The sequence below is a fragment of the Pituophis catenifer genome, unplaced genomic scaffold (genome assembly GCF_029215685.1).
Source record: "Pituophis catenifer annectens isolate HBS135680 unplaced genomic scaffold, rPitCat1.0.hap2 SCAF_4, whole genome shotgun sequence".
Lineage (NCBI taxonomy): Eukaryota > Metazoa > Chordata > Lepidosauria > Squamata > Colubridae > Pituophis > Pituophis catenifer.
In genome coordinates this window covers 116,394,679-116,420,562 of record NW_027256884.1, presented here as the reverse complement: position 1 = coordinate 116,420,562, position 25,884 = coordinate 116,394,679, and the positions used below count along the sequence as shown (strand labels likewise).

The window sequence follows — 25,884 nt, the reverse complement described above, 5'->3', positions numbered from 1 at the left end:
CTGAGATTTAACAGAATGAAATTGAGATTTAGCCTAATCTTCCTTTTTCCCAGCTTCTCCCACCCCTCCAGATCTGCTCCGTTGCAGCTGAGTTTTCAGAAAGTTATCCTACAAAAAGACAGAGTTCTCACCATTTATTTCCAACGTTTTGATGGGTTGGAAAGAACAAAAAGGAATCTGAAAAAAGATAAAAAGCTAAAACTTTTTTTTTTTTAAAGGAAGGGAAAAGAAAGGGAAACCTGGAGAATAAGTAGGATCAGGGCATTTAATCCTTTCCCAATCTACCGTCATTGCCCTTGCCAGCTAGAGCAGGTAGAAGATAACAGCAGAAACTTTCTGGAACTACTGAACTAGAACTATCACAGTAGTTGTGGTATTGTATGATCAGCTGGACAAGCCAGAAAGTTAATAAAAGAATCTATTTTTTTTTATTTATTTTTATATGCCGCCCTTCTCTGGAGACTCAGGGCGGCTTACAATGCATTAAGCAATAGCCTTCATACTTTTGTAAATTTTATACAAAGTCAGCTTATTGCCCCCACAAACCAGGTCCTCATTTTACCCACCTTAGAAAGGATGGAAGGCTGAGTCGACCTTGAGCCTGGTGAGAATTGAACTCGCAGTAATTGCAGGCAGCTGGATGTTAAATGCTGCCTTAGTAGGAGGCATTAGCCTCCTATGCCACTCAGGCTCCTATGAAGACTGTATGTAGACTCTATGTAGATTTTTTAAAAAAATCAGTCTACATAATTTACATGCTTGAATTGACAACTGAAGACTTCTATTTATCTTGCAAACAACATAAAATAAGTATGATAAGCTCTTAAGCAGGACTGTTCATTTATTCTTTAATTTAAAAAAAGAGAACTGCAGTGGAAAACTGTCTGAGTAAGGCAGGCAGTAAAATAGAATGAATTTTAATGAATTCACGGTTTCATAAGGGGAGAATGGCATCGACCCTAATTTTTGTTGGCAATTTGTCCACACAAAAATCCCCCAACCAACTTGTATTTGTTTTCACCCCTCAGTTGACAGGCATACATGCTATAAATGGTCTAAATACATAATTGCTTTAAACTTTAATGTGTGTTTTGGAGCATGGTATCTTATAGTCTATATAAATGACAATAAATTGAGTCACTGGATTTGTTGAAATCCATTGAAGTAAGTGGCAGATTTGTGAAGTTTGTCTTTGAATGTATTTTTGTTGACAGCCTGGTTAACCATTCTTTAGGTTCAGGGTCAGATTCATTTTTATGCTAGCTTTTTAAGTATCCAGATTGATGGATTCTCAATCTTTTGAGGTTTCCTTCTTTTTTAAGGAGGACAGTAAACGAATGCCTTTTTAACCTTCACTGTTTATTGTTGTTCATAATTGTAAGCCATTTCAAAACTTGCTTTTTCTCTTTTGTAACAAAATTATGTCATTCTCATGGCATTTTTTAGAAAAGCTTCAGATATACATGGAATACTTGATGAATTTACCAGGTTGATGTGACCTAGCATCTTTAAATGGCTTGAGCCCTTGGTTGTATAAACAGAGGCATAGAATTTAAATCATGTGAAGTATTAGTACCTTTTTATAAAGCCCTGGTAAGACCACACTTGGAATACTGCATCCAGTTTTGATCACCACATTCCAAAAAAGATGTTGAGACTTCGGAAAAAGTGAAAAGAAGAGCAACTAAGATGATTAAGGGCAGGGGTGAAATCTAAATTTTTTCCCTACCGGTTCTGTGGGCGTGGCTTGGTGGGGGGGGGTGTCCTGTGACTGAGTGGGCGTGGCCAACTCGATGTCACTCACAGCCACACCCACTCAGTCACAAGACCCCCCCCTCCCACTAAGCCACGCCCACAGAACCCGGTAGGAAAACTTTTTAAATTTCTATTCTGCCGGTGTGTCCTTACCTTTCTCCCGCGGCTCCACCCACCCGCCCCATTCCCCGACTCTGGTCTTGCCATGGAGATGCTGGTCCACGCGCCGGCTGCACAAGCGTTTATTTAATTCAGCGGCAGGTTGGGTGTGCGCTTGCGCAGCCGGTGCGTGGATCAGAGCGGCTCATTCAAGAAGGAGAGTGAGCAACTCCGGTAACTTTCAGGCACTTGCCTTCCCTGACAGACAGCCGTGGGAGAAAGGTGAGCAGTAGGAGTCGGGGAATGGTGCATTCCCCGACTCCGGAAAATGGGGTGGGTGGGCGGAGCCATGTGGCGAAGGGTGAGCAGGCAGCGGCTCCACAGCAAGGCCGGAGTAGGGGAAGGTGCATTCCCCGACTCCAAGGAATGGGGGGGGGTGGGCGGAGCCTCCAGCTGCCATTGCTATCGTTTCTCCGAACCACCGGCCATCATCGCTACCTACTCACCCGAGCCGGTCCGAACCGGGAGCATTTCACCCCTGATTAAGGGCCTGGAGACAAAACTATGTGAAGAATGGTTGCAAGAATTGGTTATGGCCAGTTTAGAGAAAATAAGGACTAGGGGTGACATGATAGCAGTCAGTGGTGGGATTCAAAAAATTTTACTATTGGTTCTGTGGGCATGCCTTGGTGGGCGTGGCTTGGTGGGCATGGCAGGGGAAGGATACTATAAAATCCCCATTCCCAACCCACTCCAAATGAAGGTTACTGCAAAATCCCCATTTCCTCCTGATCAACTGGGACTCGGGAGGCAGAGAACAGATGGGGGCAGGGCCAGTCAGAGGTGGTATTTACCGGTTCTCCGAACTACTCAAAATTTCCGCTACTGGTTCTCCAGAACTGGTCAGAACCTGCTGAATATCACCTCTGATAGCAGTATTCCAGTATTTGAGGGGCTGCCACAAAGAAGAGGGGGTCAACTTATTTTCCAAAGCACTAGAAGGCAAGACAAGAAACAATGGATGGAAACTACTCAAGGAAAGAAGCAACCTGGAATTAAGAATAAACTTCCTAACAGTGAGGACAATTAACAGCTTGCTTCCAGAAGTTGTGGATGCCCCATTACTGGAGGTTTTTAAGATAAGATTGGACAGACACTTATCTGAAATGGTAAAGGATATCCTGCTTGAGCAGTGGTTTGGATTAGAAGACATCCAAGGTGCCTTCCAACTCTATTCTGATTGATTGAAATTAAGAGTTTTCAGTGGAACATGAGGTCAATCTGCACCTATTTCAACAGGGTCTTATAAGATGAAAAAATGGCATAAGATTGGCAAAGTCACTGGTGTAAGATAAGCTGCTACCCTGTTTCCCCCAAAATAGGACATCCTCTGATAATAAACCCAATTGGGCTTTTGAGCGCATGGCAATAACACCAAGTGCTTATTTCAGGGTTAAAATAAATATAAGACAGGGTCTTATTTTGGGGGAAAAACAGTATGCAAACTGCATAAATAAATAAATAAAATTACATCTAGGACTTTCCAGAAAGTAATGTAGATGAGTAAAGAATTAAACAATGATTGGTTATCCATTTTTGGAAATATACAATCCACTTTTCAATCAACATCGCTCCATTTACTGGCAAACAAACAATTCCCTTCATAGATGGAGAACAGAAAATTGACAGCCTTGTTTATTTTTTATTATTATTTGTTTGTTTATTAGATATTTTTTTAAATCCTGCCTTTATTATTTTCTAAGTAAGGTAGCAAACATACAAAATACTAGTCTAATTATTAGACCATCTCAACCTCTACCCCAACCTAGCTATCAATTATTAACTAAGTAGGAGGTTATTTTAGAAGATGTTAAAAAAAAGTAAAAAAAGTCTTTAGAAGCCAGTTTGGATAGGATAAGTTAAACAACACAGATTTAAATGTTCACAATTTCGGTTCATAGTTCATGCTAATACAAAAGTGGTGGTGTGCTATGCATGCAGAGAGAAAAAGAGATCAAGTGAGAGAGAGCTACAATTAAAATTATTAATTAAAAGCAACCTGTTAGATGTTGTTGCCGTTTTTGATATGTTCAATGACCATTTTATCAAACCGAATCTCTATTTTAAGCATAGGCAGTTTTATATTAAAACAGATAAAGAACGGTTGCTGGAATTGGGTGTGTCAAATGAAAAGAAGGATTGGGGTGACATGATAGAAATGTTCCAATATCTATGGGACTGCCACAAAGAAGAGTGGGGGGGGAGAGTGTCAATCTATTTTCCAAAGCACCTGAAGGCAGGACAAGAAGCAATGGATGGAAACTAATCAAGGAGAAAAGCAACTTAGAATTAAGGAGAAATTTCCTGACAGTTAGATCAATCAGTGGAACAACTTGCCTCCAGAAGTTGTGAATCCTCCAGCACTGGAAGCTTTTAAGAAGAGATTGGACAACCATTTGTCCAAAATGGTATAGGGTTTCCTGCCAGAGCAGGGGGTTGGACTAGAAGACCTCCAAGATCCCTTTCAACTCTGTTATTCTGTTATTCCACTATACTTGTCATTCTCCTAGTGATTCATATTCGCAGGTGTACCAGTTGCAAAACAGGCAATATAGTACATGAATTTTAACACAGAAGGCATTCCATTGAAGCAGCTGGCCATTTGTGGCCTTGGGGCATGGCATCAATTACATTATCTATTCATGGAGAAGTAACATTCAGAATTGAGTAGGATCACAGTTTGCCCTGCTAATCATGCATGCACACCAGATTCCTTGAGCTAATAAGATGGTGACATTTATCAATACCAGCGTGTGTCCAAGAATTAAGGAGGGCAAAGAGAAGGGCGGATTCAAAACTTGATCCTCTAAAGAATAAAGCAATGAATAATACAATGCTTTAAATTAACATTTTTTAATCTGATCAGAAAGTTACCATTTTCCTGCAGATTTTAATTAATAAACAGAGCTGTAAAGTCATATTGGTGTAAGCTAGTTGAACTGGGACCAAATTCTTCCTTATCTCTCCATTTTTTTTCAGACTACCACATTTATGTAAAAGTTAATTAACACTTATTTTAGGATCTACAGACACGCTATAGCTCAGTGATAGAACATATCTCTGTGTCAAAAACCAATCTCTGGCATTCAGAATATAAATTTTTGGAAAATCTCTCTATACCAGGGGTATCAAACTCAAGGCCTGGGGGCCGGATTGGGCCTGCGGAATGCTTAGATCTGGCCCATTGTGCCACCCTGGAAACAGCAAAGGACCAGCCTGCAGTGCCTCTGCCAGTGAAAACGGAGCTTAGGAGGGCCATGCGTGGCCCACCCAAGCTCCCTTTTCAGCTGTGACAGCCTCCTGCAGCCCTCTGCCAGCGAAAACGTGTGGCTCTCCCAAGCTCCGTTTTCACTGGCAGAGCACTCGGCCTACCACAGATGCCCCCAACATAAGTGACATCAAACTGGCCATGCCCACCCAGCCCCCCGAGGTGAAAAACAACCCTGATGTGGCCCTCAATGAAATTGATTTTGACACTCCTGCTGTATACCCTGTATCACACTTTGTCAACCTGGTAGTTTAATGATATGTGGGAATGACCTTGGGAAAATGAGGGGAGGAATTGCCTGGGGAATGATTAGATAAGAGAGGGAGGAGCCTGCAGTTGCTTAACGGACAGAGAATGAGATTTAGGGAGGGTTAAGGTTGATTGATTAGGCTGCAAAAAGAGACGGTGGGAGATTTATACTTTCAGATTCTATTAATGTGGCCTTACAATAAAGTAGAATTAGTTCATCCGGTGTTTTCTGGTTTACCTGGGTGGGTTGTCATCAGTCTTGCAAGTCTCAAAGTGCAAAGTCTTCTACCATCTCTTTTCTAGTTTGGCTAGTAGGTGACTGCCACCAAATGAAGGGAAGAAGAAGTATATTGGGTGTCAGGATAAAGTATCTGAAAATTGAGACCCTTGAGCAGGGATGTCAAACTTGATTTCATTGAGGGCCGCATCAGGGTTGTGTTTGACCTCAGGGGTGCAGTAGGTGTGGCCAGGGTGAGTGTGGCCAGGGTGGGCGTAGCCAGCTCGACATCACTTGTGTCAGGGACACCTGTGGTGGCCCAGGCAGGACTGGGGGGATCCATTGTCTCCAGCTGAGGAAGGCAAGACCAGGGAGAGAAACTGTGATGGCCTTCTCCAGCCCTCTGCCAGCAAAAATGGCATTCGGGAGGGGTGCATGCAGCCCTCCCAAGCTCCGTTTTCGGCTGCGATAGCCTCCTGCAGCCTTCTGCCAATGAAAACAGAGCTCCATTTTCACTGACAGAGGGACCACAGGCCAGTCCTTCACTGTTTCCAGGGCAGGCCCACAGGCCAAATCTAAGCACCCCGCAGGCCGGATCCGGCCCATGGGCCTTGAGTTTGACATCCCTGCCCTAGAGTTTCAATTATTATTGGATTGTATTATATGAAATTCTTTCTGTAGATAGGACAACTTATTTTGTGGATGCTCTCACAAAATGGTTGCCTGGATGATCCACTTACTAGAACACCAGTTGATGAATTCTTCCTTGATATCCCCTTTGCCTGCTCCAGCGTCTTTTTGATCAGTATAGTTACTACATGTGGGCTGGAAAAAAACCAAGACAACTGCTTGATGGAGGCAAAGCAATAAAGAAATATTTGCATTGTGCAGAGGTCATTCTACTTGCCAGCCTTCCTGATAAATCTCATACCTGTAGCTTCTCCCCTTTTCATTTTCTAAGTGAGTCTATAAAGGCGTATTGTAAATGATGGGAGATAAAAGCTATCTACTCACTCTACTTTGCTGCATGACAGCATCCCATTTAATGCCAACTTTCAATATGACTAATTCAATCCAATTTCATTTAATATAAAGTTAAATGAACTCAGGTCACATTGGCAGGGAGCCTGACAAATATCAACGGTGGTATCAGTTAATAACTGAGCTCTTTGAAACTCAGGCTCTATCACTGTATTGCAGTAGAGATACAATTGGATAGGAAACAGCCTATTCAATGGATGCATCTTAAATAACCTGTGCCAAAAATTTCTCCTCACATGGAGACAAAATTCCTAAATGGGCATCTGATGTATGAAATTACAGTCTGTAATTTTCCCTTTGTTTCCTGAATGTGTGAAATACACTGCAAAAGCTGTTTTAAAAGAGCTGACACAGATTTTTAAAGTTATTTCCAGTAAAGATGGGATATGAAATATGTTCCTTAGGTGGGTTCGAACTTAAGGGGTGTCCTTCAGTGGTGGGTTTCAGGTTTTTTTACTACCGGTTCTGTGGGTGTGTCTGGGTGGGCATGGCATGGCTTGGTGGGCATGGCAGGGGAAGGATACTGTAAAATCTCCATTCCCTCCCCAATCCAGGGGAAGGTTACTGAAAATCCCCATTTCCTCCCGATCAGCTGGGATTCGGGAGGCAGAGAATAGATGGGGGTGGGGCCAGTCAGAATTTTTACTACCGGTTCTCCGAACTACTCAAAATTTCCGCTACCAGTTCTCCAGAACTGGTCAGAACCTGCCGAAACCCACCTCTGGTATCCTTTGCTTATTGTAAATGGATTTTCACTTCATGCTTGTTAGTTTCTCCAATGAATACTGATAAAAAGAATGAAACGAGAAAATAAAAAGAACCTTAAGAAAAGAAACAGATGCAAGAATCAACTATAATGGAGTGCTAGGATGCTTATTTATTCTATTTTCAGCTATACAATAGAAAGTTTTCTCAAATGCCTGACAAACTTAATTTTAAATTGTGATCTTACACTATAAAGGAATGAGACTTTAACAGTACGTAGTACTTAATGTTCTGTATAAACAATGACTTCGTTCATACATTATTTCTAAGCCACAGTTCACTTAACTCTGGCTTATTGAATGAAGCCTAACTGACTAAGGTCTCAAAACACATTAAGCCATAAGACTTACTTTATAAAACAAATGGTAGAGTTCAAAGTGAAATAAACACATTGTGGCTTGGCTTACACACAAAGGATTAATGAGTTATGGGTAGGACACGTTTTCCATGCAGATAGGAGAATCTTGGCATCAGCAGAAAAAGTCGAGAAAGATGCCCATCCCAAACCGTGAATACCTGCTGCCAATCAGAATCAAGACAGACCAATTCAAATACATTGCAGAATCAGAACACCAAATACAAGCTGGGCAGATACAACCTCGTAGACAACCCTCACTCTGTCAAGGACCTTGGAGTACTCATCTCTAATGATCTAAGTGCCAGAGCTCACAGTAACAGCATTGCCAAAAAGGCATTAAGAGTTGTTAACCTAAACTTGCGAAGCTTCTTCTCCGGTAATATTGTACTGCAAATTGTACTGTAGGGCATATAAAACCTTTGCTAGACCAATTCTTGAATACAGCTCATCTGTCTGGAACCTGCACTGCATAGCAGACATTAATACAGTTGAACGAGTCCAGAGATATTTCATGAAAAGAGTATTCTACTCCTCTGCTCACAACAGAATACCTTATGCTACCAGGCTTGAAATTTTGGGATTAGACAATTTAGAACTACGCCACCTTCAGTCTGACCTAAGCATAGTACACAAAATTATCTGCTACAATGTCCTAGTTGTCAATGACTACTTCAGCTTCAATACATGAGCACACAATAGATACAAACTTAAGGTAAATCGCTCCAAACCCGATTGCAGAAAATACGACTTCAGCAACATAGTGGTCAATGCCTGGAATGCACTACCTGACTCTGTGGTTTCATCCCCAAACCCCCATAACTTTAACCTTAGACTGTCTACTGTTGACCTCACCCCATTCCTAAGAGGTCTGTAAGGGGTGGGCATAAGCGCACCAACGTGCCTTCTGTCCCAGTCCTACTGTCCCCATTCGTATCCATTTCCTGTATTAATGATAGCAGTGCTCAGTGTTCCAATATCTGAGGGGCTTCCACAAAGAAGAGGGGGTCAACCTATTCTCCAAGGCACCCAAAGGCAGTACAAGAAGCAATGGATGGAAAAAGAGAGCCAACCAACTCAACCAATTTAGAAATAAGGAGAAATTTCCTGACAGTGATAACAGTTAAATCAATGAAACAGCTTTCCTCATAAATTGTGGTGTTCCATCACTGAAGGATTTTAAGAAAGAGATTGGACAGCCATTTGTCTGAAATGGTGTATGGTCTCCTGCTTGAGCAGGGGATTGGACTAAAAGACCTCCAAAATTCCTTCCAATTCTGTTATTCTTTTAAATGCAGTCATTTATGAACCTAAGATTTCCTTCTATGAACACCAAGGATGGATGATCCTTGGTGCTACTGGAAATAGCCCTTTAAATTGGATGCAAAAATGATTTTATGCCTTGAATGTTTTTCCCCCTCAAATTCCCAGATGCTACTGAAAATAAAAAGCATGTAAATCCTACATAAAGGGATGTGGTGGCTCAGTGGCTAAGATGCTGAGCTTGTCGATCAAAAGGTCAGCAGTTCAGTGGTTTGAATCCCTAGTGCCGCGTAACGGGGTGAGCTCCCGTTACTTGTCCCAGCTTCTGCCAACCTAGCAGTTCGAAAGCACGTAAAAAATGCAAATAGAAAAATAGGGACTACCTTTGGTGGGAAGGGAACAGCGTTCCGTGCGCCTTTGGCATTTAGTCATGCTGGCCAGATGACCACAGAGACGTCTTCAGACAGCACTGGCTCTTTGGCTTTGAAACGGAGATGAGCATCGCCCCCTAGAGTCGGGAACGACTAGCACATATGTGCGAGGGGAACCTTTACTATTTTTAAAATCCCACAGACACTTTGCATCCAATGTATCTATAGACACTTCCACTCTTGGAGGCCTCCTGGAATGTTCACATGTGATGCTGCATCTTTCTCTACTTGAGCAATCTTGTTGCTTCAGACAACCCCCATTGGAGCATAGGATTCATTGGTGATTGACTGGTATCAGTAAATAGGATCTGAAAGAATCAAGCCTTTCTCACTCTTAGTATTGCAAAATGGCAGCAGATACAGGGAGCTGAACTGGCCAAGAGTGCCCCTCACAGGCTGCTGGTATCCCTGACCAATGCAGGTCCTTCACTGCTTTCTTCATAGTACTAATACAGTTGCCTTTTGCTTCCTGCTTCACTACCATTTCATTGCCTTTGCTACTTTCATTCTCTTTTTCTGTGGCAAAGGTGTTTCGTTGTGGTGTCCTTTCTCTCTCAATTTACCTCAGCTCTTACTTCAGGAGCTTGTCTAATCTCAGTCCCGATGAAAGCCACATTAACAATTAAAGACAAAAATACCTCCGAGATATCCAATTGCCATGGCAGACTTAAGGACAGCAGGGTAAATGGAAGCCAAATTGACTTGACCAAGGTCGCAAGGGTACTCCCTAGCAAAATAGCATCAAGGATATGGATCTTCTGAGACAATGTTTTACATGTCACAATATGGGATATGATTAATGCTGTCAAGTTATTAAAGCTGCATGCAGCTGGAGACGCAGGCAGAGAGAGGGAAAGATAGCAATATTTCAAATTCTAATGCATCAGAAAGGCCTGTTATATTTAATATCTCTACTGGAGCCACTTTGATGAAGTGATTAAAGGAGTTGAGTTAGAAGATGCCCAGGAGGCCGGGAGTTCTGGTCCTGCCTTAGGTATGAGAGCCAGCTGAGTGACCTTGGGCCTCCAACTCCAACTGAAAAATGCAGCTTCCAGAAGTCAAGATGGATTCGAAGGCACACAAAACAAAATCCTGAAGATATTATGGATTCTTGGTAGTACAGGGGTTTAAGGCACCCTGTTATTAAGCTTATTAAGACCCAGGACTTAGGGGGCAGTTAGAGGACCCAGTTGTGGGGGCAATAAGCTGACTTTGTATAAATATACAAAAGGATGAAGGCTATTGCTGAGCACATTGTAAGCCGCCCTGAGTCTTCGGAGAAGGGCGGCATATAAATCAAATTAATAAAAAAATAATAAATAATAAATTCATCAAGAGCAATAGTCTGTAGAGATTCTCAGTCATCCAGATCATGGTTGTCCCAAAGGTGTTTTTTCAGGAGGCAACTGGACTTTCTTGTTTATTCTTTGAAGTCGCTTCATTTCTCATCCAAGAAACTTCTTCAGCTGAGTACCGCCGGAACCAGGACCATTACTCAGGTGACCCCAAGGACACAGATAAACCTCCAAGTGCTTCAATGACCATCTATAAAGGATGCAAATGACCAACTGTCTACAAGGAATATAAATCCTTACATTCCCCACAATCCAGTCAGAGCTGAAGACGCATTTTGGATGAGAAGCGAAACGTCTTCAAAGAAAAAAACAAGAAAGTCCAGTTGCCTCCTGAAAAAGCACTTTTGGGACATCAAGATCAATAGCTATAGGCGTTTGAGAGACCCTTTGCAGCTTCCTTATGAAAATATACAGTATGTTCATTCTTTATAATAGGGGGAAATAAAATATATCCTTTGCTCCAAATATGGTGCCTTAAATATAAATTTTTAGAAGATATCATAATGAGCTTCCAACCGTCACATTTGCTTCTTAATCCCCTCACACACATGTCCAGTAGATGTCCAATACAAATAATAATAATGAAAATATAAGAAAACAATCCCTCAGGTTTTCAATCTTGCATCCTGAAGTTTCCTTATCCCTCAACCTCAGTGCCTATGCACATGGCTTAATCTTGTGATTGCTATTGAACATTGACAATTGTGTCTAAATCTTCAGTGGTTCGTTCCTGGTGGTTACATCGGGTGTACCGATAGTCCTCAACATACAACCACAATTGAGCCCAACATTTCCATTCAGTTGTAAACTGAGTTTTGCCTCATTTTATAACCTTTCTTGCCATGGTTGTTAAGTGAATCAGTCCCGTTCCCTCCAACTCAATTGGTATAGTAGCTTATTGTACATTTTCTTGAAAAATCAGGTGTCCTGGTACAATACAGGTAATCCTCGATTTACAACCACAATTGAGCCCAACATTTCTGTTGCTAAGACATTTGTTAAGCAAGTTTTGGCCCAATTTACGACCTTTGTTGTAACAGTTGTTAAGAGAATTACTCCCGTTGTTAAATTAGTAACAAGGTTGTTATGTGAATCTGGCTTCCCCATTGACTTTGATTTTCAGAAGGTCACAAAAGGCAGTCACATGATCACAGGACACTACAACCATCATAAATGCATGCCAGTTGCCAAGTGTCTGAATTTTGATCAGGTGACCATGGGGATGCTGCAATGGTCATAAGTGTGAAAAATGTAGATCTTTGTTGTGCATACAGGTAATCCTCAATTTACAAGCAGTCAAAATGACCGTGGAGTTTATTTAATGACCCCTCCAAAAAAGGTCATAAAATCAGGATAGCCATATGGCTGACCTGTTTTGCAACCATGACTACTTACAACCATAACATGCAGCTCCATTGCAGGTGTAACTCAAGGACTACTTGTGTAGTTTAGATAGTAAGTAAGACTCAGAATTAACCGTTTTCCCCATAACATCTAAAAAGGTAAAGGTAAAGGTAAAGGTTTCCCTGCATATGTGTGCTAGTTGTTTCCGGCTCTAGGGGGCGGTGCTCATCTCCGTTTCAAAACCGAAGAGCCAGCGCTGTCCAAAGACATGTCCATGGTCATGTGACCAGCATGACTCAACGCCAAAGGCGCATGGAATGCTGTTACCTTCCCACCAAAGGTGGTCCCTATTTTTCTACTTGCATTTTTTACGTGCTTTTGAACTGCTAGGTTGGCAGAAGCTGGGACAAGTAACAGGAGCTCACCCCGTTAGGTGGCACTAGGGATTCGAACTGCTGAACTGCTGACCTTCTGATTGACAAGCTCAGTGTCTTAGCCACTGAGCCACCATGTCCCCATAACATCTAGCTTATATCTATTCCAAAGTATCAGGCAGGCTTCAATGGTGGGATTCAGCCAGTTTCCACCAGTTCAGGTGGACCGGTTATTAAATTACACACTTACACACACACACACACACACACACACACACTATAAAAGTGGATCCTGGTCGCTGCGCTGCAATGGAGAAACGGGCAATGGAGTGGCCAAGGGAAGGGAAGGAGAAGGCCTTTTCCCTCATGCCGGCCGCACCATTGTCCATTTCTCCATTGCAGCGCAGCACCCAGGATCCACTTTGATAGTGGTGGGGAGAGTAATTTAACAACCAGTTCACCCAGGGTCAGGTTGGCCGTCACGGGAGGTTCGTCCCACATGTGCAGCAGAGCTGGAGGACGAGGATGGGTCACGCCTCCCACGACGGCCAACCTGACCCTGGACGAACCGGTTGTTAAATTATTTGAATCCCACCACTAGCAGGCTTGCTTATATCCAGCTCTCTCCTTAACGAGTCAATAGCTTTCCCAGAAGTTGATGACATTCTGTACCCCTCAGAGATGCTCAGGTATCAGAAAACCAAAAAGCTGTCTTTATGTTGAATGACTAAATGTAGACTAACCGAACAATAGATACCAGATGGATTTTAGTAAGTGGTCTAAATGCATTTGCCAGGGGTTTTTTTCTCCCAGTCTAATCACATTACTGGCTCCTATTCAGTTTGCAATCGCTACTCTACCAGGAAATTTCGCACAAATAACATTAGCAAGTGGAGTACCCCAACTCTTATAAAACCCAGGGCCTTTGGCTTCTTGCACAATTTTGCACTTGTCCGCCTTGCATTGCATTCTTTTATTTTCAGACCATTCCTCCCATCTATCAAGATCATTTTAAATGTTGTTTCTTTCATTTTGGATATTAGCAAGTGCTCCGGTTTTGAGTCATCTAGAGATTTGGTCATGACAAATAATATGTTGCCTTCTGGTACGTCCAGCATTGTTTTTAAGGTGTTTTCCAGATTAATCTTCCTTTAGAATCTTCTCAGGTATCTATGTTTTTCTGCTTTTTGACAAAAAGGGATAATATTTACTCTTCTTCAGTTGTGTGTTATTTCATAAATTTCACAAGGTTTTTCAAAAAGGTTATATGAGTCCATCAGGTAGCATCTCTTAGCATCTCTTAGCATTAAGCAGCTGTTATTCAAGTCATTTTCTTCATTTATTTTGTACATACCCAAAACCTTTCCTTATAATGGGCCTTGGTAGTACAGTGGTCTAAAGCACCCTGTTATTAACACAGCTGCCTGCAATTACTGCAGGTTCGAATCTTACCAGGCTCAAGGTTGACTCAGCCTTCCATCCTTTCTAAGGTAGGTTAAATGAGGACCCAGTTTGTGGGGGCAATAAGCTGACTTTGTATAAATATACAAAAGTATGAAGGCTATTGCTTAGCGCATTGTAAGCTGCCCTGAGTCTCCGGAGAAGGGCGGCATATAAATCAAATTAAAATTAAAAAATTAAATTAAAATAATTCTTCGGTAGCTGGGCAATTCATTGTGAGATTTCATCTGCATAAACAGAGAGATAGAATCAAGATGACGTGAACTGTTAATACCACTTTATAATGCCTTGGTAAGGCCACACTTGGAATACTGCATCCAGTTTTGGTCGCCACAATGTAAAAAAGATGTGGAGACTCTAGAAAGAGTGCAGAGAAGAGCAACAAAGATGATTAGGGGACTGGAGGCTAAAACATATGAAGAACGGTTGCAGGAACTGGGTATGTCTAGGTTAATGAAAAGAAGGACTAGGAGAGACATGATAGCAGTGTTCCAATATCTCAGGGTCTGCCACAAAGAAGAAAGAGTCAAGCTATTCTCCAAAGCATCTGAGAGCAGGACAAGAAGCAATGGGTGGAAACTAATCAAGGAGAGAAGCAACCTAGAATTTAGGAGAAATTTCCTGATCAGTGGAACAACTTGCCTCCAGAAGTTGTGAATGCTCCAATACTGGAAGTTTTTAAGAAAATGTTGGATAACCATTTGTCTGAAGTGGTGTAGGGTTTCCTGCCTAAGCAGGGGGTTGACTAGAAGACCTCCAAGGTCCCTTCCAACTCTGTTATTCTATTCGATTTGCTTAAAGTTAGTCTCTGTGAGGCTAATTTTTTTATTTGAAATCTTCTTTTGTGATCTGTCCTTCTTCCCATGTCCTGTATGTGGTTTTTTTGTTTTGTTTTGTTTTGTTTTGTTTTGTTTTGTTTTGTTTTGTTTTGTTTTGTTTTGTTTTGTTTTGTTTTGTTTTGTTTTGTTTTGTTTTGTTTTGCTTCAAATCCTTACTAAGCCTTTTTTGGGAGGGGGAGAGAGGATGGTAGCTATTTTGGTTTCTTCTTTATTCACGGCAAAAGTATGTTCAACTTATAGACATATAACATTCAACACTGAGCAAGTCAAATAAGTATAAAATAGGTCATAGAAATATAGCGTGCGTAAAAAGGTTTTAAAAACTGTGTAAGAGTTTTCTTCCTCTGACCTCCATTTCTTTCCTCTGTCAGAATTGTTGCAATTGTTGTGCTTTTAGTATCTCTGTTTCCCATAAGACCCTTCTTCTGGATACCTACTTACCATTGTCTGAAGATATCAAAATTGATTGAAAACCTGAGGGATTGTTTTCTTATATTTTCATTATTATTATTTGTACTGGACATCTATTGGACATGTGTGTGAGGGGATTAAGAAGCAAATGTGATGGGTGGAAGCTAATTATGATATCTTCTGGATACCTACTTACCATTGTCTGAAGATATCAAAGTAAACATCTGGAAATCCAAAGTGTAATGGAAATATAGCCCTCATTGTATGAATCAGCTCATCCCATTAAGTTAGGGCTGTCAAATTTATGGCCCTTGGGCCAGATGCATCACGCACTGCCCACAGCCATGCCCGGTTTAGCGAAGGGGGAAAAAGTTGCAATACATCACGTGACGATACTGTAACAATGCGAGTTTGATACCCCTGCATTAAGTCATAGCGCTGTGTATTTGCTGGAGAATGCAACCTAATGCTACTGCTCTAAAAAAAAACAGAATAGTGACTTTTCTTTCTCTTTCTTAAGCAAATGGAGAAGTTTTGTGAAATGTCCTGACATTTGAATCACTCCAGGAATAGAGTGAATTGTTATGGGGAAGGTGTCTGTGTGTGGGGGGGACGACATTTTTTGCAATAGAGGAAAAAATTTAAAAATTGTAAAAAAAAAAAACAAAAAACAACCCAGCAATTTTTTGGGTCTCCTTTGGACTCCTCGAGCAGGAGGTTGGACTATTTTTTTATTTATTTATTTTTATTATTCATATTTCTATGCTGCCCACTCTCCGAGGACTCTGGGCAGCTTACACCAAAGACAGTATACTAAATAGCATATTGCCCCCAACAATCTGGGTCCTCATTTTACCCACCTCGGAAGGATGGAAGGCTGAGTCAACCTTGAGCCGGTGAGATTTGATCCGCTGATCTGCTGAACTAGCAGTCAGCTGAAGTAGCTGCAGTACTGCACCCTAACCACTGCGCCACCTCGGCTCAATGGAGGACTAGAAGACCTCCAAGGTCCCTTCTAACCCTATTATTCTATGTTCTAACTTGGATGTTCTGATTGGTTTTCTTTTCTCTAATTATTCTTTCTGTCCGCAGTGCCAAAGATGGCTCCTGCTAATGTCAGTGGCAGAAGTGGAAGACGACATGAATTAGTAATAGCCTGGGAGGTAACCAACTCTTTTGATTAAATTCTTTGTTTCATGTTGACTTCTTTGAGGGCAAGCTAGACATTGTACGTCAACACTATGTTTCCCCATAGTAAAGCTTGTCAATGTAGGTACAAGAAGAATGTGTATTCAATGTCAGTTAAAATCTCCCTTCTGGTCTTAATTTAATGTATCTACACAAAAAAATCCCGCTACTAGTAGTTGAGAGTACCTGATATTTGCAACGTTTCATTTTAAATATTTTTTTTTTCCCATTCTGTTGAGAACTTAATCAGCACTTGAGATCATGGTGGGAGTTAGTTTACTATTTTTCATCATTTGATGGATTAGGATAAGGATTGATAGCCACTAGAGACTGTCCCGAGTTTATAGAAGAAACTGCCACTCTTATTTCCAGCAATAGTACATTACAGACACTATGAGAAATTAAAAGAATGACTCCTAGACTTAGAGATAAAAGAGAACAAGAAAAAAGTAGGGAAAAAGACATGTCAGAAAAGCAATGCAGAGGGATCATGTAAGAACTAATTTAAAGACCCAAAGCAAGGAGATAATTTTAACTCTTTTTATAATCTTAAAAGAAGGACCAATGGCATTTTCAAGGTTACTCTGGGTCTATTCCACCTTTTAAGTTTTGTTTTTTATCTAGGATTAAAATACTGATGGCATTTCCTTTTAAGTTGCTTTCTTTTCCTTTCCTTTGTTTTTTTTTCCTTTAAGACAGTTAATACTGTGAATGTAAAAAGAACCGTTAATTTAATCTGCCAATTATTTAGATTACTTGACTCTGTTTGGCTTAATGCTGTTTTTTAAAATTGTTGTTTATTGTTACTTATATGGTAAAAAAAATCACTTATTAGAAGTTCAAGTGATGTAAAATAGACATTTATTTAAGCTAACTTCAGTGTACTATTAATTTTAATGGAATTTATTTACATAACTGATTCAGTAAGAATGCTTTCCATGAATTCTATAACCAGTTTACAAAGAAGACAGTATAAAATTATATTAAATAAATGCCTTCACAGAGTGTATTCAAATACATTCCAGTTTGTATTCTGACACATATAATGTCATTTTATTAAAATCTTGCAACATTTTCTACATTTTTGAAGTTTCCAGCTGGCAAATGTAAGAGATTTGACAGCTAAGGAGTCAAGTGAATTTTTTCTCCCTCCCTCCTTCCTTCCTTCCTTCCTTCCTTCCTTCCTTCCTTCCTTCCTTCCTTCCTTTCTTTCTTTCCTTTCTTCCTTTCCTCCCTCCCTTTTTCTCTCTCCTTCCTTCCCTTTCTTCTTTCTTCCTTCCTTCCTTCCTTCCTTCCTTCTCTTCTCTTCTTTCTTTCTTTCTTTCTTTCTTTCTTTTCTGGTAGAAACCTATCTACTGTCACAGAGAGTGGCCTTTGAATTACTGTTTAATAGTAATTCAACACTCAGAAAATCTTTAACAATCTCATAGCTGAAATCAGGTACTGTCATGAGAATATATATGTATGCAAAGTAAATACTGTATCATTAAGTCATACCTCAATGAAATCTTGCCCAACTTTTTTCCAATCTTGTGCTTTAAAGAAGCTAACTAGGCACGACAGACCCTGTATTTCACAAGTGGAACTATTGGATAGCACCAAAGTGGAAAAGAAAGGTTTTTCTCAATGGGATAACAATGCAAAAGAAATAAGGAGGGTTTGTGCCTAAACTACAGTCCACAACCTATGAACCACATGTTTATACTTTTGGAAGTAGTTTGTCGTGTACCACTGAATCAAAGGCTTTACAGAAGTCTATGTAAATTGTGTCTATTGCTTTGCCCTAGTCGAGTTGTATAGTCCATATGTTTTTGCAGTGTAGGAGTTGCAGATTTCAACACTTCCAGATCAGGCAGTCAAAATTGTTATTTTGGCTGCTTTGGAAGAGTTGTAAGAGTGTAGATGGAAATGAATTGGTTCTTGGAGGCCTCCCATTCCCATTCCCACCTTATCCCTCTCTCTCAAACCCTGGAAGAACAGATAAAATCCTTCCAGTGATGTCGTATCATTATCATCATAACGAAGTTGGAGCCCAAGTGGTGGCCTCAGACATTTATTATCCACCGTTCCCTAGACATTATTGGTTGGTTGCACAGTCAGTCAGATGTTCAGACTGGAATTTGTCTCCTCTCTTCCCCAACCTACAGTTGGCTGTAGGAGGAAATGTTTCCATTGACATGAGTGAAAAATGTTACATCTACATTGATCTCAGGTAGGTCTTGCAAATGCTGGTAGGAGTATAATGCTTATCAAGGAAGCCCTTGAGAATTACCTTGGAATTATGCTGCCTACTAGCAAGAACCTTGTAACTTGTGTGATATATATCCTGGAATCACATTTTGAAATGTCAGGCAATAATTACACATATGCCAGCAATTATTTAGTTTTTTTTAATGGGCCTTCCAAGAAATCCTATTGCTGCTGAAAAGAATAAAAATTAAAAAAAGCAAAATTCTAATTACTAGGTAAACATTGAACATTTTAATAGGAATTGAACAAGGAAGAAAAGGAAAAATTTTCTAACAAATAATTGCCCTGTTTCAGTGACATTTTCACTGCAAGGTTCATATAAAATTCTATACAATCCTTTTATTTCCCTTCTTAAAGCGACATTTTAAGGTTATTCATATTTTAAGGCTTAATGCAGAAACAGAATTTAGCAGTGACAAAATGTTTAAATCATTGGGCAAAAGTGCAGGATGGCATCCAGAAGGCAAATTAAGTTGCTCATCTCAAATGAGATGCTCCTCATCTCATTTGAGGCGGCAGAGGAGATAGAGGAGGGAGGAGGAGGGGGAGAAAGAGGGAGAGGAAAAGGGGGAGGGAGAGAGGGAAGAGGGGGGGAGGAGGAGAAGGAGAAGGAGAAGGAGAAGAAGAAGAAGAAGAAGAAGAAGAAGAAGAAGAAGAAGAAGAAGAAGAAGAAGAAGAAGAAGAAGAAGAAGAAGAAGAAGAAGAAGAAGAAGAAGAAAGATACTGTGAAGGAACTGTGACTCCTTGAACAGGATGTTTGCTCAGCTTGCCAGGTGGTTAATTATTAAATGTTAAGGCTATGTAAACCTTTGAGTCAAAATTCAATTAGAAGGTGATTAGATTGCGTCCCACCATTAAAGGGCCAACTGAATTGCTGAATTGGATCAAGAGCCTTACAGTCCATTTTTTTATTCAGTGGGATTTTGCCCATACACTCAAATATTGTTTATTAAATCAAATTGACAGAATCAAATCTGTTTAATGCAACAGTTTTGAACCAATTTTACAAACTAGAGTTTAGGTGATTTAATTAACTATTTCTTTTCTTAGGGATCTTCACATTTAAAACAAACACGAACTGGGCTGGCTTTCAATTTAAGCAGGCTTTCCAAACTTGGATGCTCTCTTAACATGTGAACTTCAACTCCCAGAATTCTTTGCAAAGGCTCTCTCATAATTCTGTGAGCCACATAATTTGAAGTTACTCCAACTGATGATGGTGGAAATACAGTGTATAGTTAAATAGAGCATCATCTTCTGCAACATAGGATGCTCTAAAAACTATGCACAAAATAGGTACAAAGTAGCACTGATTTTTTAAGAATTGTCCTTTCATAGTTTCCCAAACTTATATTTTCTTCCATGGGGAGAAGGGAGACAAGAAGCAGCCTCCATTAAAGCTAAGCAACTTGTTCAGATTATGCCTCTCTTAGAGTGAATTGAACAAATCCTAAGGCTTTTTAAATTAAATTTGATTTGATTTGATTTGATTTGATTTCTATAGCTGCCTATCTCGGCAAACAACTGGGTGTCTCACAATTCAAAGCATATATTTCAAGCTTCTTCTCCAGTAATATTGTACTGCAAACTAGGGCATACAAAACCTTTGCCAGACCAATTCTCAAATACAGCTCATCTGCCTGGAACCTGCATTGTATATCGGACATTAATACAATTGAGCGAGTCCTGAGGTATTTCACAAGAGTCCTCCACTCCTCTGCTCACAACAGAATACCTTATGCCACCAGGCTTGAAATTTTGGGATTAGACAATTTAGAACTACTCCACCTTCAGTCTGACCTAAGCGCAGTACACAAAATTATCTGCTACAATGTCCTATCTGTCAATGACTACGTCAGCTTCAACCGCAATAATACATGAGCACACAATAGATACAAACTTAAGGTAAACCGCTCCAAACTCGATTGCCGAAAATATGACTTCAGTAACAGAGTGGTCAATGTCTGGAATGCACTACCTGACTCTGTGGTTTCTTCCCCAAACCCCCATAACTTTAACCTTAGACTGTCTACTGTAGACCTCACCCCATTCCTAAGAGGTCTGTAAGGTGCGTGCATAAGCGCATCAACATGCCTACCATCCCTGTCCTACTGTCACCATTTATTTGTATCCTTATCCTATAAATCATGTTTATACTTATATCTGATATCTTATACGTGTTTGACAAATAAAGAAAAAGTAAAATTAAAAATAAAATAAAATAAAATAAAACAGTAAAAAGCATTAAAACAGTAAAAAATATTAAAATGTCTAATTGGAAATACCTGGCCTTTTAACAATATCTGGCCTTTTAACAATGTAGCCAGGAGGGAGGGCCTTTGGCACATGTAGTGCCCTAGACTCTGGAGCAGGGGTCTCCAACCCTGGCAACTTTAAGACTTATAGACTTCAACTCCCAGAATTCCTCAGCCAGCTGAGGAACTCTGGGAGGTGAAGTCCACAAGTTTTAAAGTTGCCAAGGTTGGAGAGCCCTGCTCTGGAGCATATCCAGTTTTTTTTTAAAAAAAATAAATAATAATAAATGTACATGTTTTTCTGTAGCCAGTCTCCGAAGAATTTCAGAATGGGGAAAGCTTTGGATACATCGTGGCTTTCCGACCGAATGGGACAAGAGGCTGGAAAGAAAAAATGGTGACATCTTCAGATGCCTCCAAGTTCATCTACAGAGATGAAAGTGTGCCTCCCTTGACTCCATTTGAGGTGAAAGTTGGAGCGTATAACAACAAAGGCGATGGACCGTTCAGCCCAATTGTTGTGATCAGTTCTGCTGAGGGAGGTGAGTACATCAAGCCCAAAGGTCAGCTGCATTTTCTAAGTCTTAGCCATAGACCTTGCCTATTACAAAAGGGAAAGTGATACAAGGGAAGCTCAAAGTCGCTTGCTGAATACTACAAGGGTGTTTGATGACGGAGTCAAAACATGTGTGAAAACAAATAGAATCTTCAGTAAACCTTCAACGTTGGGCAATCTTGGTTGTTTTAATGTGTTTACATTGTTAGGAAGAAATACCCAACTGGTTCAGTTCCAAGCCGGGAGAAAAGCACTGGAGACAAAATGGAGGCTGGAGGCTGATTGGAAAGATGGTTTAATAATGAAGCAGAATCACATGGGTGGTTCTGGGCAGCTGAACACATGGAGTTGAGAGTGGGGGTTATACCCTCTCTTGGGCTTTGCACTTGAGCTTCCTGTTCCTGTGCAAATACATGTACTCTGTTGGCTGTTGTAGGGTCATAGCTGGCTCTATAGGTTGTCTGAGCTCCCAGGTTTGGTTGAAGTTCAGACTGCTGAGATGATGCAACGAAGAGGCTTGTGTTCTGAAAGGGTGTTGGGCAATTCCTATAGTAGCTTAATGGCTTTGTTCAGGTTTGGATCTTGAGTGAGGCCTAATCCTATCACTGTGCCTTTGTTCAGACATTGCTACAGGGAATTTCAAAATATCCTGTCTTGAATGGATTTCTGCCTGCAGTATTTGCTTTGCCTATGAATAGAGCTAACTCTCCTTATCTCTTAAGTGCTGACATCTTCTGAGGTCTATTAAGAAAGGTGGGGGCTGCTTTCTGCCTCTCCTTTTAGGGAAATACAGTATAATATTCTGTCTTTTCAATATTTCCTAAAATATTTCGTTCTTCTAGGAGAGGGGTGGGTGCTAACTTTCTACAACATTAAAGAATGTTTGTAGTCACAATAGAGGTGTGTTGATTGAGAACATGATTGTGAAAACAGCTTTGAATGAATATTATACTTATTTTTTTAATCCCCTTTTTGAGACAAAAAGGAATATTTAATGGCCTTGTAAATCCCTTGTGGAGTGGCACAGTTCTTATCTCTGTTTCTTAGCTGAGGAATCCAGCATTGTCTGAAGACATTGTCTGGGGTCATATGACCAGCATGGCTATATGCCAAAGGTGCATGTAATGCTGTTACCTTCCCACAAAAGGGGTCCCTATTAATCTACTCACATTTGCATCCTTCTGAACTGCTAGGTGGGCAGGTGCTGGAGTAGGAACGGGAGCTCCTTGTGCAGCATTTTGGGTCTCGAACCCAGGTTGTCAGCTTCCCAGCTGACAAGCTCAGAGTCTGTAGAGATTCTCAGTCATCCAGGTCATGGTTATCCCAAAGGTGCTTTTTCAGGAGGCAACTGGACTTCCTTGTTTTTTCTTCTGAAGACGCTTCGCTTCTCATCCAAGAAGCTTCTTCAGCTCTGACAGGATAGTGGAGAATGGAAGGATTTATATTCCTTGGAGACAGCTGGTCATTTGTATCCTTTTAGAAAGTCCATGAAGCTCTTGGAGGTTTATCTATGTCCTTGGGGTCACCTGAGTAGTGCTCCTGGTTCCTGTAGTCTGCAATTTTTCCTCTACAAATCCATTCCTGGCGTGAATGGTGTAGGAGTAGGAATGGATTTCCAGAGGAAAAATTGCAGACCACAGGAACCAATGAGCACTACTCAGGTGACCCCAAGGACATAGATAAACCTCCAAGAGCTTCAAGGACCCTCTAAAAGGATGCAAATGACCAGCTGTCTCCAAGGAATATAAATCCTTCCATTCCCCACTATCCTGTCAGAGCTGAAGAAGCTTCTTGGATGAGAAGTGAAACATCTTCAGAAGAAAAAACAAGAAAGTCCAGGTTTTTTTTTTTTTTAATTTGATTTATATGCCGCCCTTCTCCGGAGACTCAGGGCGGCTTACAGTGCGTTAAGCAATAGCCTTCATACTTTTGTATATTTATACAAAGTCAGCTTATTGCCCCCACAAACTGGGTCCTCATTTAACCTACCTTAGAAAGGATGGAAGGCTGAGTCAACCTTGAGCCTTGGAGAGATTCGAACCAGCAGTAAATTGCAGGCAGCTGTGTTAATAACAGGGTGCTTTAAACCACTGTAGTACCAAGGCTCAGTTGCCTCCTGAAAAAGTACCCTTGGGACTGACAAGCTCAGCATCTTTAACTGCTGAGCCATCACGCCCCCTTATAAGAACGTCCATTTAATTTGTCATCAGTAGATTTCACATTTTTATTCGCAAGATGAAATGTTAGCAATATTTCAGGACCTAGAGAAAATTAAACTATGTGTGACCTTGCAATTAGGGCTTTCAACAATACATAGTTAAATTCACTAGCTGCAGTGCTGCACATAGTGAGGCTCCATAAATCTTCGCAACTTTCATTATTGGGCAGGGTAGAAGCCATTTTTAGTAAACAATTTTCTCTTCTTTGTGCTTATATTCCGACTATTTTACAGGATCTCAAATTACCTATCCCTAGCAATCAGGTTGTTGCCATTTCAAAGATAATTTCCCCCTCCTGACTATTTTGCATTTACTGGAGTCTAACTGTCTGCCTTCCATGCACTTTGTACCAACTTTGAAAATAATATCCCAGTGATAACTATACCAAAACTTCTCCTGAGGAAAGTGGATCTTTTAAAAACGTTCTCAGTTTTGGATTAAAAGTGATCCGATCGCTTAAGATTATCTCATCCCTTTATCTATTGCTTGACATCCATACTGCCAGATAATTTTCTAGAAGAATAAAATGTTTCAAAGGTAAGCGAACAGGAAAAAAATGTATGCATGAATTCAACGTTCATTATTATCAAGTGATAGTCGGAACCTGTGCAAACTGGATGGTCCCCTAATTTACGATGCAGCTTCTTCTTGATTTGGGGTCCTCCTGGATTCAGTGGGACACTGAAAACAAAAGCAGAACCATGGATGTCTCTGTCCAGGATCACAGTGTTGTGGCCAGTCAGCTGCCAGCAGAAATGGTGGCAGACTCAGACAGTGAGGAGGTTGGGGAGGAACTTGGGCCAGTCCTGGACTCTGGAGAAGGCTCTGATGGAAACTCTGTGTCAGAAGCAGAGATAGAGCCAGGACCGTCTGACATTTCCAGGTGCCTTCAGAGTCAGAGATAAGTGGGGAAGAAGAACAGCTGGGTCCTGTTCCAGATGCGCGTATGCGCAGAGCTATCAGGAGAGGACAACTGAGGAACCGGAGCCAACTCAGGAAGAAAGACACACATGGTCACTGAATGGCTCCTCCCTAGCTGGGGAATAAGTAGAAACAAAAGGGGAGTGGTGGTTGCAGGAGACAACAGTTCGTATTTCTTTCGGAAGATTTGCTTATCGTGGTTCGTGCCTCAGAGACTTCTTGCCAGGAATTAATTTACAGCTTTGCGACTGGAAGCTCTCGGCCTGGCAATTATCCAAGGACTGATAAGGTCTGTTATTGCAATTAACCCTTGGAAGGATTATTGCCTGCACTTTTCTGTGTGTGAATGCCATGAATTCACAGTAGCTAAATAAAGAGGGTTTTTTCGGGACAAGGAATCTGTTTCTTGGTTCTGCTAAGGCTGGATCAGAACACAGAGATTTGAACCAATGGAATATAGATCTCCTATATTTTTTAAACTCATTTCAAAATATTAAGTAACAGGGAAGGAAGGAAGGAAGGAAGGAAGGAAGGAAGGAAGGAAGGAAGGAAGGAAGGAAGGAGTAAGTACAGGAAATATAGACGGTATTATCTATTTCCTTTCTTGTATTTTACCTTTTATGAAACTCTCAAACCATTTACATCATCATCTCTCTTAGAATTTGAGTTGAGATGGGCTTGGAGACATGAACTCCTACCTGTCTCCATCCCTTCAGTTGCATCTCCTGAAAAAACCGTCAGAGGAGGAATTCCTTCACGATGAGCTTGAATTTAATGAGCGGATACAGAATTCTGGAGTAAGAGTCGTATACTAAAAGGCAGGATATTCACACAGGCCCGTTTGCAAAGTAACTGCAAGAAGAACATGTGTCTGCTCTGGATGAAATTTAGCAAAAGCAAATTTCCTTTCCTTAATCTGAAAGCTCGGGGGAAAAAAATGCCAAAGAGTTCTCTGTCTGGTACTAGTCATTTCTCTTCAATCTGTCTTTCAGCACAACAATAATAGCTGATTTACTGGTACACTATCATCCGTTCTCCCTCCCCTGCCATCCATAGCAACAAATTTAAGTTGCCAATTCAGTAAAAAGTTGTACTTTCTTCAATGGCTCTTTTAAAAAAAAAAAAACCCATTAAAATAGAACAGAAAATATCTTCTTTGATTACTACCCACAGGCCCTTGGATGTTGTATAATCTATACAGCTCTGGC

General features: G+C 40.8%; 1 protein-coding gene across 1 annotated transcript in view; it reads left to right on the top strand.

Moving 5' to 3' along the window:
- The window catches only part of CNTN5 (contactin 5), a 273,429-nt gene that overhangs the window by 225,670 nt on the left and 21,875 nt on the right, over positions 1-25,884 (top strand). The window contains exons 15-16 of the mRNA XM_070943988.1: positions 16,380-16,450; positions 21,288-21,522. Of these exons, the coding sequence (XP_070800089.1) occupies positions 16,380-16,450; positions 21,288-21,522 (306 nt within the window). The remainder of the gene's footprint in view (positions 1-16,379; positions 16,451-21,287; positions 21,523-25,884) is intronic.